A 19,594-nucleotide genomic window follows, 5' to 3' on the forward strand; every position below is an offset into this window, starting at 1 on the left:
GTATGTAAAGGCAAACTTTGTTTTCAAAGGTGGGAAAAGCTAGTCAGGAACATACCCTGAGCAGGAGCTTGTAAAGGCACTACTCTGTTTGGTGGTGGGGGTAAGGGTTCTGTTTACAAACCATGTTTCTGGGTTCACTTGAAGTAACATGTCAAAGATGTCTTTGTTTACGTTTGTTCTGCAGTCACCTGCCTTGAACTGTGCATTTTGAGTCGTGCTCTTTTTACTAACCTGGTTTTCAAATCGCAAAGGTATCTTCAGCTGAGCTTTTTGTGAAATGGAGTACTTTAGTGCCTCATTCAGCCTAGATGAAAGGAGGGATGTGGTTATGTATTGAATACATACATTGAGCAAACCTTTTAATGAGCACAATCTGTCAGGTGCTGCAAATATGACATGGGGGGCTATTCCATGGGTGCGAGTGTTGGCTAGCATGTGTGTTTACTGCACTTGCTGCACAGGTTCCATTCGGAGCTTGTGCGATTCCTGTCTTCCTGTGGTAAGGCGGGAGATGTTTGCTGTATTAGAATAAACAAGCAAATGTTATTGAACATTAACGCAAATTGAAGTGATTTAACTGTTGTGACTGCTCAAACATTGAAAACACTGAAGCCAATACATCTGCTTAGGGCTTTAAAAGTACTGTAAAAATTGCCATGTGAAACAGGCTGCCTATCACAGATTGTAAGTAGATACCCCGGCTTGACATACAAAGTATTTTGTGTAAATATTAATGTATGAAACTGTGACATACCACCTTTACTTGAATCCTCATGTAATGTAGAAACGTAGATGCAATAAAAACTGCCACTACCTGCGGATGTGATGATGATTTAAACATATGGTTCCTCATGTCACCACTCGTGTGTGTGTGTGTGTGTGTGTGTGTGTGGGGGCGTATTGCCTTTGGATATTTTCTAACAGTGGAGTAAATTCATTTCCTGGAAGCAAGGAGGAAGATCTTGCTTTTAAGGATCGTCCGTTAACTTTACATGGTTCTGACAAGTGGTCTTTCTGGTGATAACGGAATTCTAATAGTTGCCAATCCACCTCTTGTTTTCTGTTAAACGTAGTGTTAATGTTGAGCTTAGATGAGTCCTACTGAGCACTTAGGGGCGAACAATACATTAATACATAAAGTGAGAAGGTGAGAGGAGAAAGGCCAAATAGCCCTGCAAGGCGAAGGAGCGGCAGGGGTTCGAGTGGGTTCAAGACCAACAGGCTGCCCAGGCTAAAACGCTTATCGATTATGCGCTGTCCAAAATTTGCGAAGCTGTAGATATGTTTTCATTACTTCCATATTTAAAATGTAATTCTAATGAGGTATGTGGGGGAAAAGTGGGGCACCAGGGGGCATAGTGGTGAAAGCTGTCACCTCCAGCCTCAGAGGTCAGAGGCGCAAATCCCACTTCCTGCCATTCTTCCCTGATATAGGCCTTGTGGAAATTAGCTAGTGGAATGATTGGGTAAATCACTGTAAGGAGGTTAACACTGTACGCTGCGCTGGAGGAAAGGGACAGGTAAATGAATAATTTAAATAACGATCTGGTAGGAGTTGGAACGAACTCGCCTTTATCATGTGACGCGGGGCTGCGTGGTCACGTGACCTGCTGTGTTGACGCTCGTGCTGCACGCACAATGAACACGGGCTTCGGCTCTCTGCTGCAATGTCATCCTTTCCGATGAAAACTAACGGACAAAGCTGATCTGTGCATCGACGCTGTATCTCCGCCGACATCGGGGAAGAGCTTTGAGTGCTTCGGCCAGCGTTTACCCGGATATTTTCCGGTGAATGGGTTACAGTAAGGAAGGGTATTTGACAACTTGACTGGAAAAGACATCCTATGGAGTTCAGTTGTAGAGAAGGGAGGACACAAATGTAAGGTAATCCAGTCTTTCGATCTTTACGTATTTCTTTTGCTTGTGTGAAATCGTGTGTATGGGAAAGAGACGACATATACGTTATCCTGGTCGATCATCATTTGATTGACAGCCACCCCATCAAATCAGCATCGGCTTTTAGAAGAGGACCGCCCACTGGACAGAAGACGCCTCAAGAAATCACCAGTTTCGCTACCGGCGTCTAAACAAAGGGCGAACACGTCACTCAATTCCTTCTTTTTGCGATTATACACTCTATTCGCACACGGAGCTTTCCCTCCAGGGGAATTGTTAAAAATAAATGTTATAGTTCAGTGCCAGTTCATTGTTTATATAATATAGGTCTTGGTGGATGCTCTGCACCATTTTTTTAAAACGAATGACCCACGCAACAACATTAGCTTCAAATAAATGCTTGTGAACTCTGCCCAAAAATCCCACATTTGAATAATATCTAATTAGTTTAAGTAGCGTTGTGACCGTAGTCGTGAATTTGTGGATGTCGTATAAAGAGTCTGGCAGAAGTAGTGTGCAAGAAGAGAAGAACTGCGGTGGCTCTATTTAAAATAGACTAAAATAGCCAGTGTTTCGTGTTCCTGCGGCAAGAAAACGACAAACAGAAGAGCTTCGAGGATTTAGAAAAAAAAATCCGATAGATGTTTTTTCCCATCCAGTTACCTCAGTTTTATTTATTTATTTTTTTTACAGCCACGAGGATCAGTCACTTGGTTGGATGTGTGTTTGGGGGAACAGTTTTTAAAGTAACATTTCTTAAGCTTTTTTTCATATATTATAATTGAATTGTGAGCCGTTACCCAACTGACCGTTGTGGACGGTGTTACTGAACGGGGGGGGCTCTGTCTCCTGCGCATGCGCGGTGCACTTTTAACTTTTTTCCCCACAGTAAACGTTAATTACACCATAGCAAGAACATTGAAAATGCATCGACAAAGAATGCATTCTGATTTATATCTGTCTGACAGTACGGGCTGTCATCTAAACACATTTATTTACATGGTGCCTGGTCTTACTGCTCATGGCACTGAGCTGCTTGCTTCTGTGGCTCATTCTCAAACCATGGTCCATGGTCATCATGGTGTTGTTTAATACTCAAAATTGATATGAATTTGTCTTGTCTGGAGCTCTTGAACAGTAAATGTATAGCAGTTGAAACTGGGTCCTGTCGAAAAGAGTAGCTAACCTGTTTTAGAAGTGGGGGATGAGCCATGAGGCGGAATATGCTGGAAATCATGGCCATTTTTACAGTGGCATTTTGTTCTGTAAAAGCTATTTAAATGGACATTTTATATTACTTGGGAACCTCTTCTGTCCATTTATTCCAAAATGGAAAGTTGGTGATACGTTTTTGCCTGTAGCTAATTGGGTTACAGTGGCTAAAAGGTTAGGACTGAAGGATGCTTTCGTGTAGAAGGTAGCTGAAGTAACCCGAGTGCCCTGAATGTGTTGGTTTTCCTCAGCAGTCATACCAGTTTGGTGACATTGAATGTGGTTTTTTTTTTTTCTTTCCTTCTTCCTCTTTCCTGGCTGGTCTCTGCTTTGAATATTGTCTTCCTTGCAGACTGCAGATCATTATATCCTGGGATGACTTCCCAGAGGGTTACTGCCATCTTTGAACGGTGCTGAGACACTGTGGGGTCCATGTAGTTCCTACAACACCTGCCCTGCCAACCCTCCATTTTCTGTTCAGTCGAGCCATTTGAGTGTTACGGTACGTTGGGAATGCTGGGCTGGTAACAGTTTTCCATTCCTCTTTTTCTCTGGCTCTCAACTGCTGAGGAGGTTAAAGTACTTTTGCCAAAAGTCATCTTTTCTTCTTCTTCTTCCTCTATAACCTCTGCGTTATAAAAATGCCACCAATATTATTTTGTTACTTAAATGATGGTTTTATCCAACCCGTTTTTACAGCTGTTTGTCTTTTTTACTGGAGCTGGATGGTTAAGCGATTTGCTCAGGGGTACTATAGATGGACCTCTTCTGGTACTCGAACCTCGAGGCTGTAGATTTGTAATCCTGCCCCCTCCTTTCTGTTTCTCCACGTTCTCCACCACCAGGTCCTGCTTCTGTGGTCACCTCCTCACTTCTCAAGATGGCTGTGTGGCGACAGTTTGCCCTCCTCCTTTGGAAGAACTACACGCAACAGGTGGGCGCATGGGATTAAACTGCATGTACTGCATTTTAAAATTTGGTAACATGCTTTATGCATGACTTATACTGCTCAAAGGATGCAGTTAAAACTACTGGAGTTTTTTTTTTTTTTATTATTAAAAAAAATGTTTTTTGCACAATTCTGATCAACACAGTTCCATCTTTTTCGACATCAACTGAAAAAAGTCACAAAACAATATATCTGTAAAGAAGTTGGCGTGGTGTCCTTGTCAATATGCATCTATTAATGCTGTATTTGTTCTTCCTGTCTAATCGTTTGTTTTATATAAGTGGCACAATTTTCGGAATTAAAGATGTTTAAAGTTAAACTGGACACATGCACTTTCAGGCAGTCGGGATCATGTTTGTTTATCAGTGCTAAGTAAATATTTGGAAAAGAATTATCTGTTGATCTCTTTAATGACTGACTTGCTTACAAGTGCAAATACGGGTTCCTTACAGTCTATGGTAAAACGAACCCTTTTGTAAGGTTGGCAGCCTGCTGTGTTTCACTTTTTACATTTAAAGTGGAACAAAAAGTTTTTCCTTCCCCTTTTCAGTCTAGCATTTAAAATTATGGGGGAAAAAAAAGTGCAACTTGATCAAAGCTTTTTTATGATCAGTAAATGGTGCTAAATGCTATGTCTACACAATTATTAGATACATGAAATAATGGTCTACATTTCCTTGTATTCTGAGTCTCTTCAGCTAAAGCAGATGTGTGGTGGAAATCGCCTAGAACTGTGTCTTGTCACTCAACACATAATAGGAGTTAGGTTCTGTGTTGTCAAAAATATAGCATGAATTTTTTATGCTTTAACCAAAGCACTCAACATGTGGTTAGAGTAACCATAGTATAACAGATAGTTTAAAAAAATGATTCTACTCTAATTTTTAAATGGTGGGATCTTTAACTGAAGCACGTAGTATTTCACCATATAGATGAATATATCACTTCCCAGAAGCGCTGACGGTGGAAGGATATAGATCAGAAGATGCTTAACACTCAGTAAGGCCTGTAGCCCTACCAGTATAGTTAGGGTTAACAGACTTCTCTTTTGATCTTCCCTCTCCACAAGTTTGTCAGTATCATGCTGCCATTATTTGCCATTGCAGTGGTAGGTTAAATGGCAGAAAGCACTGATGGATCTGTCTTAATGTAGCCTGAGGAATAGTGTGCAGAGATATTTGCTGGGTTGGCTTTGGATGGAGAGCATTAGGCAAGTGATCATTTATAATGGCAAAACAGAACATTGGTATGTGGTAGGAGAGGGGTTTAAGCAGGAAAGAATCTCCTTCAGGTCAGCATCTAATACATGACTATTGTGCAACAGAATTAGTTTACTGAGTCTAGAAACCAAATACAGTGATGAAATCCTTTTCACTTTATTGTTACATAAATGTTCTCCTAGGTCTTCACAGGTGACAGAGAGAAATCATTCATACTCTGAATGACAGTTACTATCCCGTGCAGATATTAATGATTGATTATGCAAACACTGGCATCTTTAGATTAATATTTTAGTGAGACATTTCTCTCTTGGTGCAGTCATGCTGGACCAAAATAGATAGCTGTGCAAATATGTGCAGTGAAGTGTGTTTATCAAGTGTTGGGCTAACACAGTGCTGCCCTTCTGATATGAGCCATGACATCAGTGGTGGTGTTGTCTGCTTTCCAGCCGGCATACATTTGCCAGATGCCTCCACCACTCACGTGATTTCTGATCATATCGTTCGGATCACATACATTGGATTCATCCTGAGGAGATCTGATAATGCAATTGTACATTTATAAGCTGTTCAGCTCTGAGTCACCAAGGTTTTTTCATAAGTCATATTTGTTTGGTTGTGAGCAGTCAGCTTGCTGTGTTAGCCCTTAATCCAGACCCCACTCTGACAATCTCCTCCTGCCTTTCCTACTTCTCCTTTCTCTGGCTTGCAGAAGCGACAGATCCTAGTGACGCTAGTGGAAGTTGCCCTGCCCCTGCTCTTCTCTGGTCTCCTCATTGTGGTCCGCCAGAAGGTGTCTTCCACCAGCTACCCGAATGCCACGCACTACGAGAGCTTCAGCGTGCAGCGCCTCCCTTTCCCGCTCTCTTTTGGCGGCTTCCAGTTGGCCTACGTGCCCGGCAATGCCAGTGTGGTCCGCCAAGTGGCTGAGGACGTGCAGCAGAACCTGGGAGTGATGGCCATCAGTTCGGGTGGGTTCCATGGGAAAAGAGGAAGGAGGGGAGTGAGGGAAGACTGGGAGAACAGGAAATTCTGCCTCTGAGAGCAGTTTGCTGTGGTTGTGCTCTGCTTGGGCCTTGTGCTGTTACCACGACTGCTGAGCCCCCACAGGAAACCTGAATTCTCCAGATGCAACGTACTCAAAGTGGAAAGTGTGAAATGGAAGTTTTGATAGATGATTTCATGGTGTCTGGTGTATCGCAGGGTTGTATCACTTGTGAAATTCCTAGGTAAAAGGAAACAACCTGTGACGTTCGTAGTTTTGATTCCACATGGTACTTTTCCAGGGTGATGTGAGGTAAGATTCTTGCTGTAATGAGTCAAAGCATTGGCCAGTCTAGGCCCTACAGTGCGTGGGTGCATCACTGAGATGGGACTGGCTGCTGTTAAGTGCCACCGAGTCAGTGTTGACTCTTGGCAGTCACATAAATACAATGCTTCCAGAATGTTCTGTTCTGTCCTTATGTCCTTAATGTGTAAAATAGTGCATTGATTGTGTTAGTGATTGAGTCTGTCCATGTGGTTGCTGTTTATTTTCCTTCAGACAATCAGATCTTCTAACGACCTCTCCAGATTACAGTAGCTTCAGTATGTTCATTGGTGCTTTTAACAAGAGTTTTGACGATTTTATTCAGAATGTGGTACTCTTATGGTGGTCAATGGTATCCTTAAAAGGCTCCTCCAGCACCACATTTCAGTGAAATGTATATATTCCCTACTTTTTTTGACAATACCTGTTTCTTACAGTTAGGAGTTCAGATGATACATGTTTGCTTTAAAAAGTAAGGCTGAATTGTAAGACTGCATTAGTTGTTTTTCCAAAAAAAGAAAAAACCCACTCAGAAGACAGTGCTTCCCAAATATTCACATTTATTTACTTAGCTGATGCTTTTCTCCAAAGCGACTTTCAGTTAACTATGTAGGGTTACCAGCCCACACACCTTATTCACCAAGGTGACTTACACTGCTAGATACACTACTTACAATGGAGCACTCATCCATACATCAATTCCAGTAACATCATGAAATAAGGTCTTTCTAGCAATGTGTTTTCAGTACTTGTGCTACTGGCATAGCCTCCATTTCCTACACTGAGCTGACTCCCGGAGGAGCGTTCTTGCATCTGTGTTGGTTTTTTTAAAACAAGTAGCCACAGGCAGGGTGACCATGTGGTGGATTTGTGGTACATTATAGACATTTCATCAGTGGACTTCCAGTGCATCAGCTGACTTGATAGGAAAGAGTCTGGCGCAGTGTGGCAAATGTAAGAAAAAGAAGTATGAGATGTGTCATGTATAGATATATATGGCTGTGTACTTAACTATTAGGTACACAGCAGTCTGTGTATAATATTGTACATATAATAAAGCATGAATTACAGTTCTAACAGTGTGATTAAAACAAAAGCATGAAATTGACTAACAGTGTAAAAAAGTTAACAGGAAACAATATTTCCTATAGTATTTGATTGAAAAGATCAATGGGGGGACTAAAGGTACAATGTGAGATGAACTTTTTTTTGGGGGGGGTGGAATCCTGTTAGAAGAATCTGGGTTTTAAAAATAATGTAGGTTTTCTACAGTATTGACTGGAAGGAATGGGATATTAAGAAATGGAGGCCATCGTGTGCTTTGTCATGAATGAAGTGGAGTTTGGTCTCCTCGTGCTCATCTGCAGAGCAACAGTGTGAGGAGCTGCGTGGTGATTTATGGAGAGCAGTCATCCAGGGTTATGTGTGTGGAGAGAAAGAATGTAAATGTTAATTTGCCTCCACTTAACTGGTGTGTATTAACCATCATTTAACATGGGTAAGAGCATAAAGTCCTGTTGAAAAATATAAAAAATGGCTACATCACAGCCAGAATGCTTATATTCCAAAGAGAATCAAAAGAAAGCATGGCCAGATGTTACTGTTCATTTACCTTTATCATTGTCTCACTCAGGGTTGACTATTGACTTTTGTTATCAGACATGACTGTAAGCGTCTGGTCATTGCTGCCCACCTCCTAGTCTTCGTGTAAAACCACATTGCTCTTGGTTATACATGTGTGGGGGGTTTTGCTGTGGTCTGCTGAGACGTGCATGTAACAAAGGACCTAATGGCTCTCTTTACGTAGTTCTTTCTCTTTAAACAATGGATTTGATCCCTGATTGGAGAGGGTTTTGTCATACTGGGGTATCTTGATCAGTACCTTGTACCGAGTGTAGTTTGAACACTTTTATATCTTCGCTGGATAGAGTTGGACTCATGTCTTTTGTTCTTTGGCTGGTGTACGTGGGGTCCAGCTGTGGGTAGCGCCCTCCTCACTGTATTCATGCTGAAACCTGCACCGGTGGAGTTTCTTATCGACTAGCCACACAGCAGCTGTGAGACCAAGTGCTGATTGTCGCGTGTGTGTGTGCACGCGCACTCGGCAGACACACACACACGCAGACTAGTCCACAGCCTGAACTGGATGACAAACAGGGCTCACTGGTTTGTCGATCTCATGCCTTTGGCTTGCTGTTTGTGCGCTGTGTGGAGAGGACCTTGCAGTTCAAGTTCCAACACCACAGCCTATCAGCGTCACGGTTTGAAAGGACTTCCCTGTGAGACACATTGGCTGTCCACGCCTTTGTTACACAAACAGTCAGGGCAGGATGAACTGGGTGTGGTGACAGTGATATTACGAGCCAGACCTGCACTGTGGTTGGTGAAACAAGTTGCACTGTTTGTCTTGCTGTCACATGTTAAGTTTTACTAAGCCAAAGTCCTGGTTTTGCTCTAGGGTCACTAAGAAATTTCCAATTTCTGAAGAAATAGCCCTTTGTCCGAGGCCATCTAAACGCATCGCTTCCTATCACTTAATGCATCTTTGTGAAGGGGACTGATAATTTTCAAAAGAGTCGACAGACAAAACATGAGGTTGATTTAAAATGTTTGCTTGAAAATGGTTTTCTTTAGTAAAATAAGTAATGGAAGAATAAACATTCTTCACACATCTGATAATTCATCTTTAAAAACTATTTCAAAGGCAAGCAGACAATGTATGTGAATAAAGCTGAAAGTGGAAGTAATGTGGTTGCTGTTTTTGTGTTTTGGCAGTACGTGGCTTTGAGACGGAGGAGCATTTTGAGGAGTTTGTGAAAACTGACCCAGAGTCCGGAAAGGTGCTGGCTGCTGTGGTTTTTAAGCATACGTTTGCTCACAACGATGAGCCTCTGCCCCTTCAGGTGAGTGACATGCAGAACCAGAGAAAACGATAGTGTCATTAAAACTATGGGTAAGTATACCTGTCTACCTATGAGCCCTTTAGCAGCGACTTGGTTGAAGTCCCCACCTTATTCTTCTTCCCTGTGAGGTGAGGAAATCCAGCTGAGGGAAGAGGTTTTTTATGTGTTCTGCTTCAAGTTGGTAGAAGTGAAGACACAAGAACGGGATCACTGGTCAGGATCTAAACTAACAGAATAAAGAATAGAATGTAAAAATCTGGAGACGTTAGGACAGTGTTTTTACATTTACATTACATTTATTCATTTAGCAGGTGCTTTTCTCCAAAGCAACGTATATCTCATAGAAAACAGTTTGTGCATTAAATCAGGAGAAAGAGGTGTAGCTGCAGATGTGTGACTCTTAAGTGCAGTAAGTTTCCTTCACCATATACACTGGCGTTCATCACACAAGTAGCTGCATGAAACTTTCCCAGAATATTGCCGATTCCTAATCACCTCCCTACTAGTTTTTTTTTTTTTTTTTAATTTGGGATACGTATGAACACTTACGTTACGTTGCTCTGTAAAAGATCGATCCAAGCACGATCATGAACATTTATACCTTACGTGAACTTAAGAAATCATGGGAGAAGTGAGTCTGGAAGAGATGAGTTTTAAGACCCTTTTTAAATGTGGACAAAGATTCAGCAGTTCTGAGGGAGAGGGGGAGGTCGTTCCACCACAACGGAGCCAGAACCAAAAACCTCTGTGCCTTATCTTTTCTGCGTGGGACCACCAAGGGGGCAGATGTGGAAGAGTGTAGCAGTCTGGATGGGGTGTAGCGAATGATCAAGTCTTCTAAACAGCCGGGCGCAGTTCTATTGATGCATTTGTAGGCCATAACCAGGGTCTTAAATTTGATCCGGGCAGCTATAGGAAGCCAGTGCAGAGAAACGAGTAAAGGAGATACATGGGAACGCTTCGGCAAATCAAACACAACTCGGGCAGCAGCATTCTGTATCAGCTGTAGAGGTTTGATGGCAGTAGCGGTAAGGCCAGACAGGAGAGAGTTGCAGTAGTCCAGACGGGATGTGACAATGGCCTGGACAAGTAGTTGCGCACAGTCTGTTGTGAGGTGAGGACGATCCTGAGAATGTTATGCAGGATCATCGGGTCCAGTTGTCCAGTTTGTTCGAGAAATGATGACAGGAAGACACGCCAGCTGGGAGGTATAGGATCTCTGTTTTGGAGAGGTTGGGTTGTAGGTGGTGATCAGACATGCAGGCAGCAATGCGCGCGGAAATGTTTGATGCTCCAGGTGGAAAGGAGAGGCTGGTATCGTCAGTATAGCTGTAGTATTTGAATTGGTATTTTTAAATAGTTTCTTTCATTCACATTCATTCTACATGTTTGGGAACACCTGTGGAGGTTTTAGTTATTAAAAGTGTGCCGCTATGCCGATAACAGGCTTTGAACATTGTGTTTGCCATTTAAAATCTTGTCTGCTCACTGAATGGCTACAATAAGTGTTGAGTAACTTTTTTGAATAGGTTAAAATTATATCTGTTCACAGAAGGTTTTGTAATCTAAACTATTTTCTGGCCAGTTTACTACTCAGCTAAAGGTTTCTAGTGAAAAGCATACTTAAAAAATATCCCTAAGGAGAACCCTGCTAAACTTATACAAATGAGGAGAATGCGAGTTTACAGCTGGCTTGGGGAGCATATCGTGAGAGAATGTGTATATCTGGTAGTATCAGGAAAGGTGGATGCAGTGGCGATATATTCCCATGGTTAATTTGGTAGGAGCTTATGAAGTAGCTCTTCCCCTTGTTTTCAGTTGTTGTTCAGTCTGCTTGCACTGTTCGTTATGCCCTTGCTCATCCTCTTGTCATCTCATCTTTGTGTAAATTGTCCCTGTGTCCCGGCATCCATCCTTCAGGTGTCCTATCATCTACGGTTCAAGTACAGTCCCCGCAATGCCCCTGCCAGGGAGAAGGTGGAATTGAATCCCAATAATGACCTGGACTGGCACACGCTCAGCCTGTTCCCCCTCTTCCAGCTGCCAGGCCCCCGTGAGCAGCATGACCCCAGGGGAGGAACACCAGGTGAGCCCCTGCAGTGGTTGCTTGCTCTCTGTACTGCATTGGTGATCATTTCCTTGTATTGACATCTCTCTTCAAAGCAGGAGAGGCAATCTAGAATAAATACTCACTTCTCTTTTTAAAAAAAAAAAAAAAACCTGTCATCACCTGCAATACAGCCTTTTTCTCAAGGGACAACTGTAATTCTTTTGTTGAATGTACAGATCATCTAATGGTAGAAAATTGCATCAGTCAAAAGTACATGTGTAAAGCCTTCACAGATAATTGCTAGTAAACTGTACAAAATACAATCATTTGGCTTTCAAATGTATCTTATACCAGGAAAGTGGCAGGGGAAAAAAACTGGTTCTTGTAAACTGGGGGGAAAAAAACATGCATTTTGGTCATGATGTAAAGAGGGATGTTCTTGCATGTTTCATTTGAATGTACATTTACAGAGAAAGTACATATCAGAGAAAGGCTGAGACTGGCTTGCATGGCTCTAGCACTGGAGGATTGCATTGGACCATATCTTGGATTTGTAGAACTCAGGAAAACTGATTACAACAGACTTACAACAAACGTTGCAGCGCTGAGTTGTAACAAATGCCTGTTCCGCAGCCTTGTAGGACTGGCGTTTTTCTTAATAGACTGTATATTGATCGACCTGCTGGTGTACCTTTGATGGGGGACCAGATGTATAAATAGATCTAAGGAAAATGTAGTCTTTTGCCCTGCAAAATATGGATTTTAGTCTCCCAGGCTATTCCCAATTTTTGGTTAAATCACTTTTTTCAAGTAAATGTAACTGCTGAATATGATCTAGAAAGAAAACTGAGTTATTCTGTAATGTTGCACAGTTGTTCGCATGTCGATATTTTAATTTTTGTATAATAGCACTTTTTTTTTATTTTATTAAAGTCAAGGCTTATTAAATTGACAATTTTTCTCAGCAAATAAACAGGAAACCCCGAAATACCAGTATAATTAAATCTTGATTATATCCTCAGAAACCTTTTTTTTTGGAATTAAACATTGAAAATAATGTTACAGAACCTGTTTTTGTTTTCATTTTCATGCAAGGCTGCCGGAAGTCTAATTTTTTAAGCCACTTGTGGGTGACAAGGGCCTCTGTCTCCCCCTTGTGGCCAGGTTACTACCGGGAAGGGTTCCTGGCTGTCCAGCACGCAGTGGACAGGGCTATCATGCGTGCCTATAACAGCAAGGCAGCAACGGCACTGCTGGCCCAGACACGTGTGGTGATGTCCCGCTTCCCTTACCCCCCCTTCATCTACGACGTTTTCATCCTGGCTATCCAAAACCAGCTGCCCCTGCTGTTGGTGCTCAGCTTCACTTACACCTCGCTGAACATTGTCCGCGCTGTGGTGCAGGAGAAGGAGAGGAAGCTCAAGGTGTGTGCTTGTGCATTTCTGCATTGCTGCCGACCTGTGTACCTGGACATGTTCTGGCTGCGCAAGTAGGCTGATTAGTGCTTGATTCCATTACCAGATGAAATATGACTCGCAGGCCTTGTTTATATAGGGCTTCATCATATTGACCCATACTTTAAACAGATGCATACATAGGGCACCGCTCTACTGATTTATGCCTTCAACAGTAGAGTATTTTACAAGATGAGTGTTGCTTTTAATGCATGGAGGAAAACTGCCATTGTAACTAATGAATAGTGAAGCAGTATTTTTGATGACTGCTGACCAATGTAAAGAAATGCATTTATGTAAAGGGACTTTTGTTGTGCTTTTCAGGAGTACATGAAGATGATGGGATTGAGCAATGGCTTACATTGGGGTGCCTGGTTCCTCATGTTTTTCCTATTCCTTTCTGTTTCTGTTTTCTTTGTCACCCTCCTCCTCTGCATCAAGGTTAGTGACTCAAGCCCTGGTCATATTCTTTAAATACCTTGTTTGTTCAATTTGACTAAATTGTTGCGCTGGCTTAGTTCACTGATTGGTTAATGAGGACCAAGATATGTCACCAGGAGTTAAAACTTACTCCCACCCCCACTTGTCTATTATTTCCTCTATTACGTGCGTGTCTGTGTTCCTGGAAGTCCATCTGTACCAGGAGACCACCTCATGTTTTGTCTCTTCCCCTCACAGGTCAGCCCCAATGGAGCAGTGTTGACCTACAGTGACCCCACCCTGGTCTTTTTCTTCCTGATGGCCTTTGCTGTTTCCACCATCAACTTCAGCTTCATGATCAGTGTTTTCTTCTCTCGAGGTGAGCACACATGGTATCAAACTGTTCTGCATGCTTTCTATTCTGTTCCCTCCCACTGGTTGACTCATCTGTTCCATGTGATATCATGTCAGATTTTAGTCAGTTTTTTTCTGGAAGCTTTGTACTGGTATTGACTGTTTTCGCACATGTGCACACAGAAATAATAGCGAAGTACTTTCTTAGACAAGATTTTAATTTGATGCCGGCGTAAACTTGTGAATTCACAATGCAGAGTTCCTGTTGTGTGTTTTTTTTTTTTTTTTTTAAAGAGAAAAACAGCTGTTTGTTTTCCTGCCAGCAGAAATAGCCAGCTGGACAGGGGTCAGTGCTACCTCTCTTTAGTGTGACCCAGAGTGAGGGCAAGACAAAGCAAGGCCTGGTCACCACAGCGCTTCCATAATTACACTGTGCAAACTATATGGCAGAGGTGGCCACATGGCCTGAGCGAGGCCCAGGGCAACAGGTTCTCCTCACACAAGCAAATACTTAACCAAACAGGCATTTGGTTCCTTAAAAGCAGAACACAAAGCCAAATAAGGCATAAATCACCAATCACAGAAATGGGCATCAAAAACAAAAATCATACAACTGGATGCCCTTCTGCTCCCATTCAGTTTTCTCCGCACACTTTCCAGTGCAAGTTGCTTAAATGTTCCTGCTGGTGGAGTTGGTCATAAATTCTCTGGCAGGTCAGAGGAGAGCAGCGGTGAACCATCCATAAAGTACAATAGTTGCACCACTCACCAACTAACAATACACACCATACACAACCGTTACTGGGCAGCATGGTGGCACAGTGAGTAGCACTGCTGTGTCACAGTGCCTCGTGGTGCGAGAGGACATGGGTTTGATCCCTGCGTAATCTGTGTGGAGTTTGCATGTGCTCCCCATGTCTGCGTGGTTTTCCTCCAGGTAGTCCGGTTTCCTCCCACAGTCCAAAGACATGCTGGTTAGATTCCCCTATAGTGTGTGAGTGCCAGAGAGAGTGTGTTCCACTGATGTATGGATGAGTGACCCAGTGTAAGTAGTGTATCTAGCAGCGTAAGTCACCACGGTAAATAAGGTGTGTGGGTTGATAACACTACATAGAGTTCATTGGAAGTTGCTTTGGAGAAAAGCATCTGCTAAATAAATGTAAACGTTTTCTGTATTCTAGATGGAGAAAATGGCAAAATTAAGTACTTTATTCTTAAACTACCCGTGTAACAACTGGTGCACCTGAATACAAGGTCTGCGTACACTTGGGCAATACTTGAGTTGGGTAATCTGAGGAGAAGACTGAACACAAATCAATCAACAACTATCCTTCCTCTCTGGGAACTGCTGTAGAAAATCTGAGAGACGCTGGCTGACTTCCTACTCAAGCTTTCGCAAGACAAATGTCTTTTGGGGGGTTTTCCAGAAAGTGTACTCACATTTTTGACTTGTATAAACCACAGATTTGCTTGGGGTAACCACCTTCATTGCTGCCACCACCCTTCATACTGGGGATATGACTCTAGTCTTTCTGTCTTGCTTTTTTTGCTCTTGCCTCTGTTGCCTGCTCTGATGATAATGACAGTATTTATCACGGTAATGTGTGGGCGGAACTACAGGCTTCACCTTGAACTTTATGTGCTCTGGATTGAGTGGGTGCATATGCACTTCTAGGCACTGGGAAGTGTTTTCTGCTTGAAGTGATGGTTGAGGGGTACCACTCCAGGTTGTACTGCATCTCTTTCCATTCCGCCTCTGAGGCACCCCCCCACCATTCAGCCCCACTTGCTAGTGAAACGCAAACCTTCTAGGTGAATCCTGCCCATTAATGCACTTTCAGCACACTTCTGACATCAGATCATACTCAACAGTGGTTGTGCTGTTTAACAGCTCAAGAATAATTCTGTGTAACAGTGAATCTCTTTTTCCATTTATCTACAGGGAAACTAAATACATTATGACTAACTGACATAATAATCTTCTTGAAGGGTTTGTTTGTAGACAGTCTGAACAGGGATGAATAATTAATTCCCAGCTCACAGGTGGCAAAGACTGTTTCCTAGGCACCTGAGCGCCTCCTAGAGGATGCAGTGCCACTCTTGCCTCTTTTTTTTTTTTTTTTTTTTTTTAAAACCTAGTCACATTGGCCTGAATAAATTTTGGAATAAAAACAGTATAGTAATTATAGCTAGGAAATGGCATTATGGATGGATGGAATTTAATGCTCTAAATGGGTATGACAAATACAGAATACAAAAGTTTAGGATACAGTGGCACAATGGAACTTATTCAAAGTAGTGAGCTGCTGTTCACAGATGGTTGGCATGAAAATACTTATGTACCGGTTTTAGAGCTTAATTTTATTGTAAACAGACTTATGCTTGCTGTTGCTCCTGTTATTTGGTTATTTAGGCTTTTTCAGGCAAGATTGAGATTCTGGTTTGATATTTTACTCTTAAATTACACCTAACCAAGACAGTTTCAAGAGTTTAAACATTTTATGCCTTTTTTTTCTGTTATTGTTTACATGTGTGCGCTGCAGCCAGATTGTTGTGTATCGGACTTATTTCTCTCTAGGTTCAACGCAAAACAAGAAAATAAGTAGCAATAAAAAATGTACTATTTTTTTTTTTTCCCCCAATCTTCATAATTTTTTAAGTAATTATGTTTTAGTAAATATTCAAAAAAGAAAAAAACCTGATAACAGTTTGTGTTTTCATCAAAGGTGGAGCAAGATTATGTTGTTGCCTTACCGGGGGACCTCACCCTTCTCATTGTCTCTGTCTGCCCTGTCTCCCACCCAGCCAATGTCGCAGCAGCCGCAGGTGGCTTCATCTACTTCCTGAGCTACATCCCGTATGTGTTCCTGTCGCCACGCTATGACCTACTGACCCAAGCACAGAAGGCCTCCGCCTGCCTTATCTCCAATGTGGGCATGTCCATGGGTGCCCAGCTGGTGGGCATGTTTGAGGGCAAAGGTGAAAGCCTACTTGCTTACCTTTCCTCTCCTTAGTATGTCTGTAATGTCAAAGTGAAGATTATCAGACTGGGCACATAATTTCCTAAAAATTCTATAGAAATGAGTTCTGTGAGAATTTCACCATCCAGATCACCCTCTGATCCCCCATTGCTCACTTTCTCCCCCTCTCTCCTTTTTGACACAGGTACTGGGATCCAGTGGAACAACCTGTTTGACCCAGTGACAATAGATGATGATTTCTCTCTAGCACAGGTGCTGGGGCTGCTTCTGCTTGACTCTCTGTTATATGGCCTGGTGGCCTGGTATGTGGAAGCAGTCTTCCCTGGAGAGTATGGTGTCCCACTGCCTTGGTATTTCTTCCTGCTGGTATGTCCTACACCCATTACTAGCCTCTTACCCTTCTTGGTACATTTAATGCGGCAGAAAGTATTTGCCTCACTGAAGTGTACACTTCCTTCTTTGAGTTATTAGTTGTTTTGCTTATGACTGCATATTCTAATTCATTGTATTTACATTTGTCGTGTCTGGATTTCTACCTTCAAATTTTTGTGCCTTTTTTGTGATACAGTACAGTTTCTTTTTTTCATTAAATCCGTGAGACAGTATGGGTGGCTACGCCTCTGGAATGGAGCTTTGTGACCCTGAACTTCTGTGACAAGAAGCCAGGGGAGGGCACATTGTGGTTGTCAGTGACAAGATATGATGAGTGGAGCCGACCTTCCGGAAAGGCCATTGGCTTTCTAACTGCAGAGTTAGAGGGAAGGAGGGAAAAGATACCCAAAGTCACACAGTGACAAAGTCAAGGTGGAAACCAGAAAAAAGTGAAATCCTGGCTGTAAAGATTTTGGCTTATCTAGCACAGTGGGCCATGGCTTGCGTGAGGGTTGAATAGAAGGAAGCTTCCATTGGTCCAATCAGGAAAAAGAGGCTTATCTTTGTGGGATCGTACGTAGATAGGAAGTGTGCTTTGGCCCCCTCTTCCTGGACCTGTCTGAAGTGTTTGGAGAATGGGAGGTGCACAGTGGGAGCATTTGGTCTTGGAGTTTGGGGTATGGGGAAGAGGTGGGGAGTAATAAAGTCCCAACAGGCTTCCAGCAGATGAGAACAATGCTATTGTACGTCACAGCCTTTGCTGGCCTGGCTGAACTCTGTTCAGTTACGCATCACGTATTTCACTATATTTCCAGATTAAGTTCTTTGTGTGTGTGTTTTTTTTTTTTTTTTTTCTTTTAAAAAATTGATTAGATACAATTCAGTGTGTCCCCCCCCCCTTGGTTAAAAGCTTATGAGAACAATGCGACTGTACATCATGCCGTGCTGGCTTGCGTGATTCCTATTCTACATAATGTATTATCACTTCATTTTTAGATGTAGCCTGATTGATATACTTATGAAGTAAAATTTTTGTTTGAATTTTTTTCCTTTAATTCATCTGCAACAGTGGATGGAGGTTATTGTGAAAAGGAGTGGCTCTCAATGAAAAATGTACTTTTGATTAATGTATGCAGTATTCTGTCAATGTAGAATATCCATGTTGTGTTTCCCTGGACACCCTCTTCACTCACATCTCTCAGCTTCTCCTGGATTTCTTACAGCACTGCCCATATCCTCTTCTGTAGAATCATTCGTGTCTTGCTGATATTTTCCAGTTACCCATGTGATTGTCTCCCTTCTCCCTCTATATTTGTTCGATTGGCTTGTACAACCTGCCAACAGCTGAGTCATTTCTTACTGGTGTTGGAGCAAAATTCTTGCTCGCTAGTTGTTTATTCAACTCTGAATTCGCCCTGCTCAGTTACAAAGTGCTTATTTGTTTTTTTCTATAAAGTGCAACAGATGTGATAAAAGAAAACCAATAGGCAAAGATATTGGTTTCGTTACTGTACACCAGCTGACAACAGAGGAAAGGAAATTTACAAAAAAACTCCATCCTATAAATTGGGAGAAAAATAAACCTGGCGTTCAAGTATCAAAAACAGCAGTTTGAGAGTGAATGCAGTAGAAATTTCTTCCATGCTTCAGATACCCCTCTGTTTATGGGTCTCTTTTACTGTTGGCCCTTAAAGACTATTGCTGAAGGAAAACATTTTAAGATTAGATATTTGACACACCACTGCATTCATAGTAAGTAGTGCAGAAGTTGGTTGTTTTTCTGCTGTCCTGACTCACTACCTGAGGAAGAGGTATTGCTACTTTGTTTTGGATAGAAGAATCTGCAAAATGAATAAATGTAATAACCTTAGTTAACCTTTTGATTTAAAAAAAAAAAAAAAAAGAAAAGAAATCCTCAGCAAAACCCCTCTTGGCAGTTACGGTTTGTTCTCCTGCACTATGCTCATAATGACATAGCAGCATCACTGAAACTCCAGCATGACTTTGCTTAGCACTTCACATGGATGTTTATATAACAGGTGATCATTTTTCTTTTTTAGCCCTCTTACTGGTGTGGTAGCCCCCGCATGGCCCTGGTGAAAGAGAATGAGGAAGAAGATGCAGAGAAAGCAATGAAGGGAGAGTTTATTGAGGAAGAGCCAGCAGGTCTGGTACCAGGGGTCAAAATCAAATGCCTTTGCAAGGTAGGGGTTAAACATTTTTGTCATCAGTTTCACTGCAGACCAGGGAGTGGAATGTGATAATGTCTGTGTTTTGACCTTTGCCCTCCCACTACACTAGGTGTTTAAAGTGGGCAACAAAATGCGGGAGGCAGTCCGAGACTTGACCTTGAACATGTTTGAGGGCCAAATTACTGTACTGCTGGGGCACAATGGAGCTGGCAAAACCACAACCTTGTCCATGTTGACTGGTGAGAGAATGACAGGCGTGCACCTAAATACACAAGCACACAC

General features: G+C 42.2%; 1 protein-coding gene across 3 annotated transcripts in view; it reads left to right on the forward strand.

Moving 5' to 3' along the window:
- The first annotated feature begins 1,625 nt into the window (after nt 1–1,625).
- Nucleotides 1,626–19,594, forward strand: part of abca3b (ATP-binding cassette, sub-family A (ABC1), member 3b) — a 37,866-nt gene continuing 19,897 nt past the window's right edge. The window contains exons 1-13 of one of the 3 annotated variants that reach the window (XM_018743044.2): nt 1,626–1,884; nt 3,461–3,610; nt 3,954–4,042; nt 5,990–6,248; nt 9,362–9,489; nt 11,410–11,575; nt 12,704–12,963; nt 13,318–13,434; nt 13,672–13,792; nt 16,573–16,746; nt 16,933–17,114; nt 19,181–19,324; nt 19,422–19,551. In XM_018743044.2, coding sequence (XP_018598560.2) covers nt 3,989–4,042; nt 5,990–6,248; nt 9,362–9,489; nt 11,410–11,575; nt 12,704–12,963; nt 13,318–13,434; nt 13,672–13,792; nt 16,573–16,746; nt 16,933–17,114; nt 19,181–19,324; nt 19,422–19,551 — 1,735 coding nt within the window. In that variant the 5' untranslated portion in view covers nt 1,626–1,884; nt 3,461–3,610; nt 3,954–3,988. Of the gene's footprint in view, nt 1,885–2,037; nt 3,611–3,953; nt 4,043–5,989; nt 6,249–9,361; nt 9,490–11,409; nt 11,576–12,703; nt 12,964–13,317; nt 13,435–13,671; nt 13,793–16,572; nt 16,747–16,932; nt 17,115–19,180; nt 19,325–19,421; nt 19,552–19,594 lie in introns of those variants that run through there. The other 2 variants (XM_018743045.2, XM_029250422.1) reach the window with 2 other exon arrangements.

Source organism: Scleropages formosus, chromosome 3 (genome assembly GCF_900964775.1).
Source record: "Scleropages formosus chromosome 3, fSclFor1.1, whole genome shotgun sequence".
NCBI lineage: Eukaryota > Metazoa > Chordata > Actinopteri > Osteoglossiformes > Osteoglossidae > Scleropages > Scleropages formosus.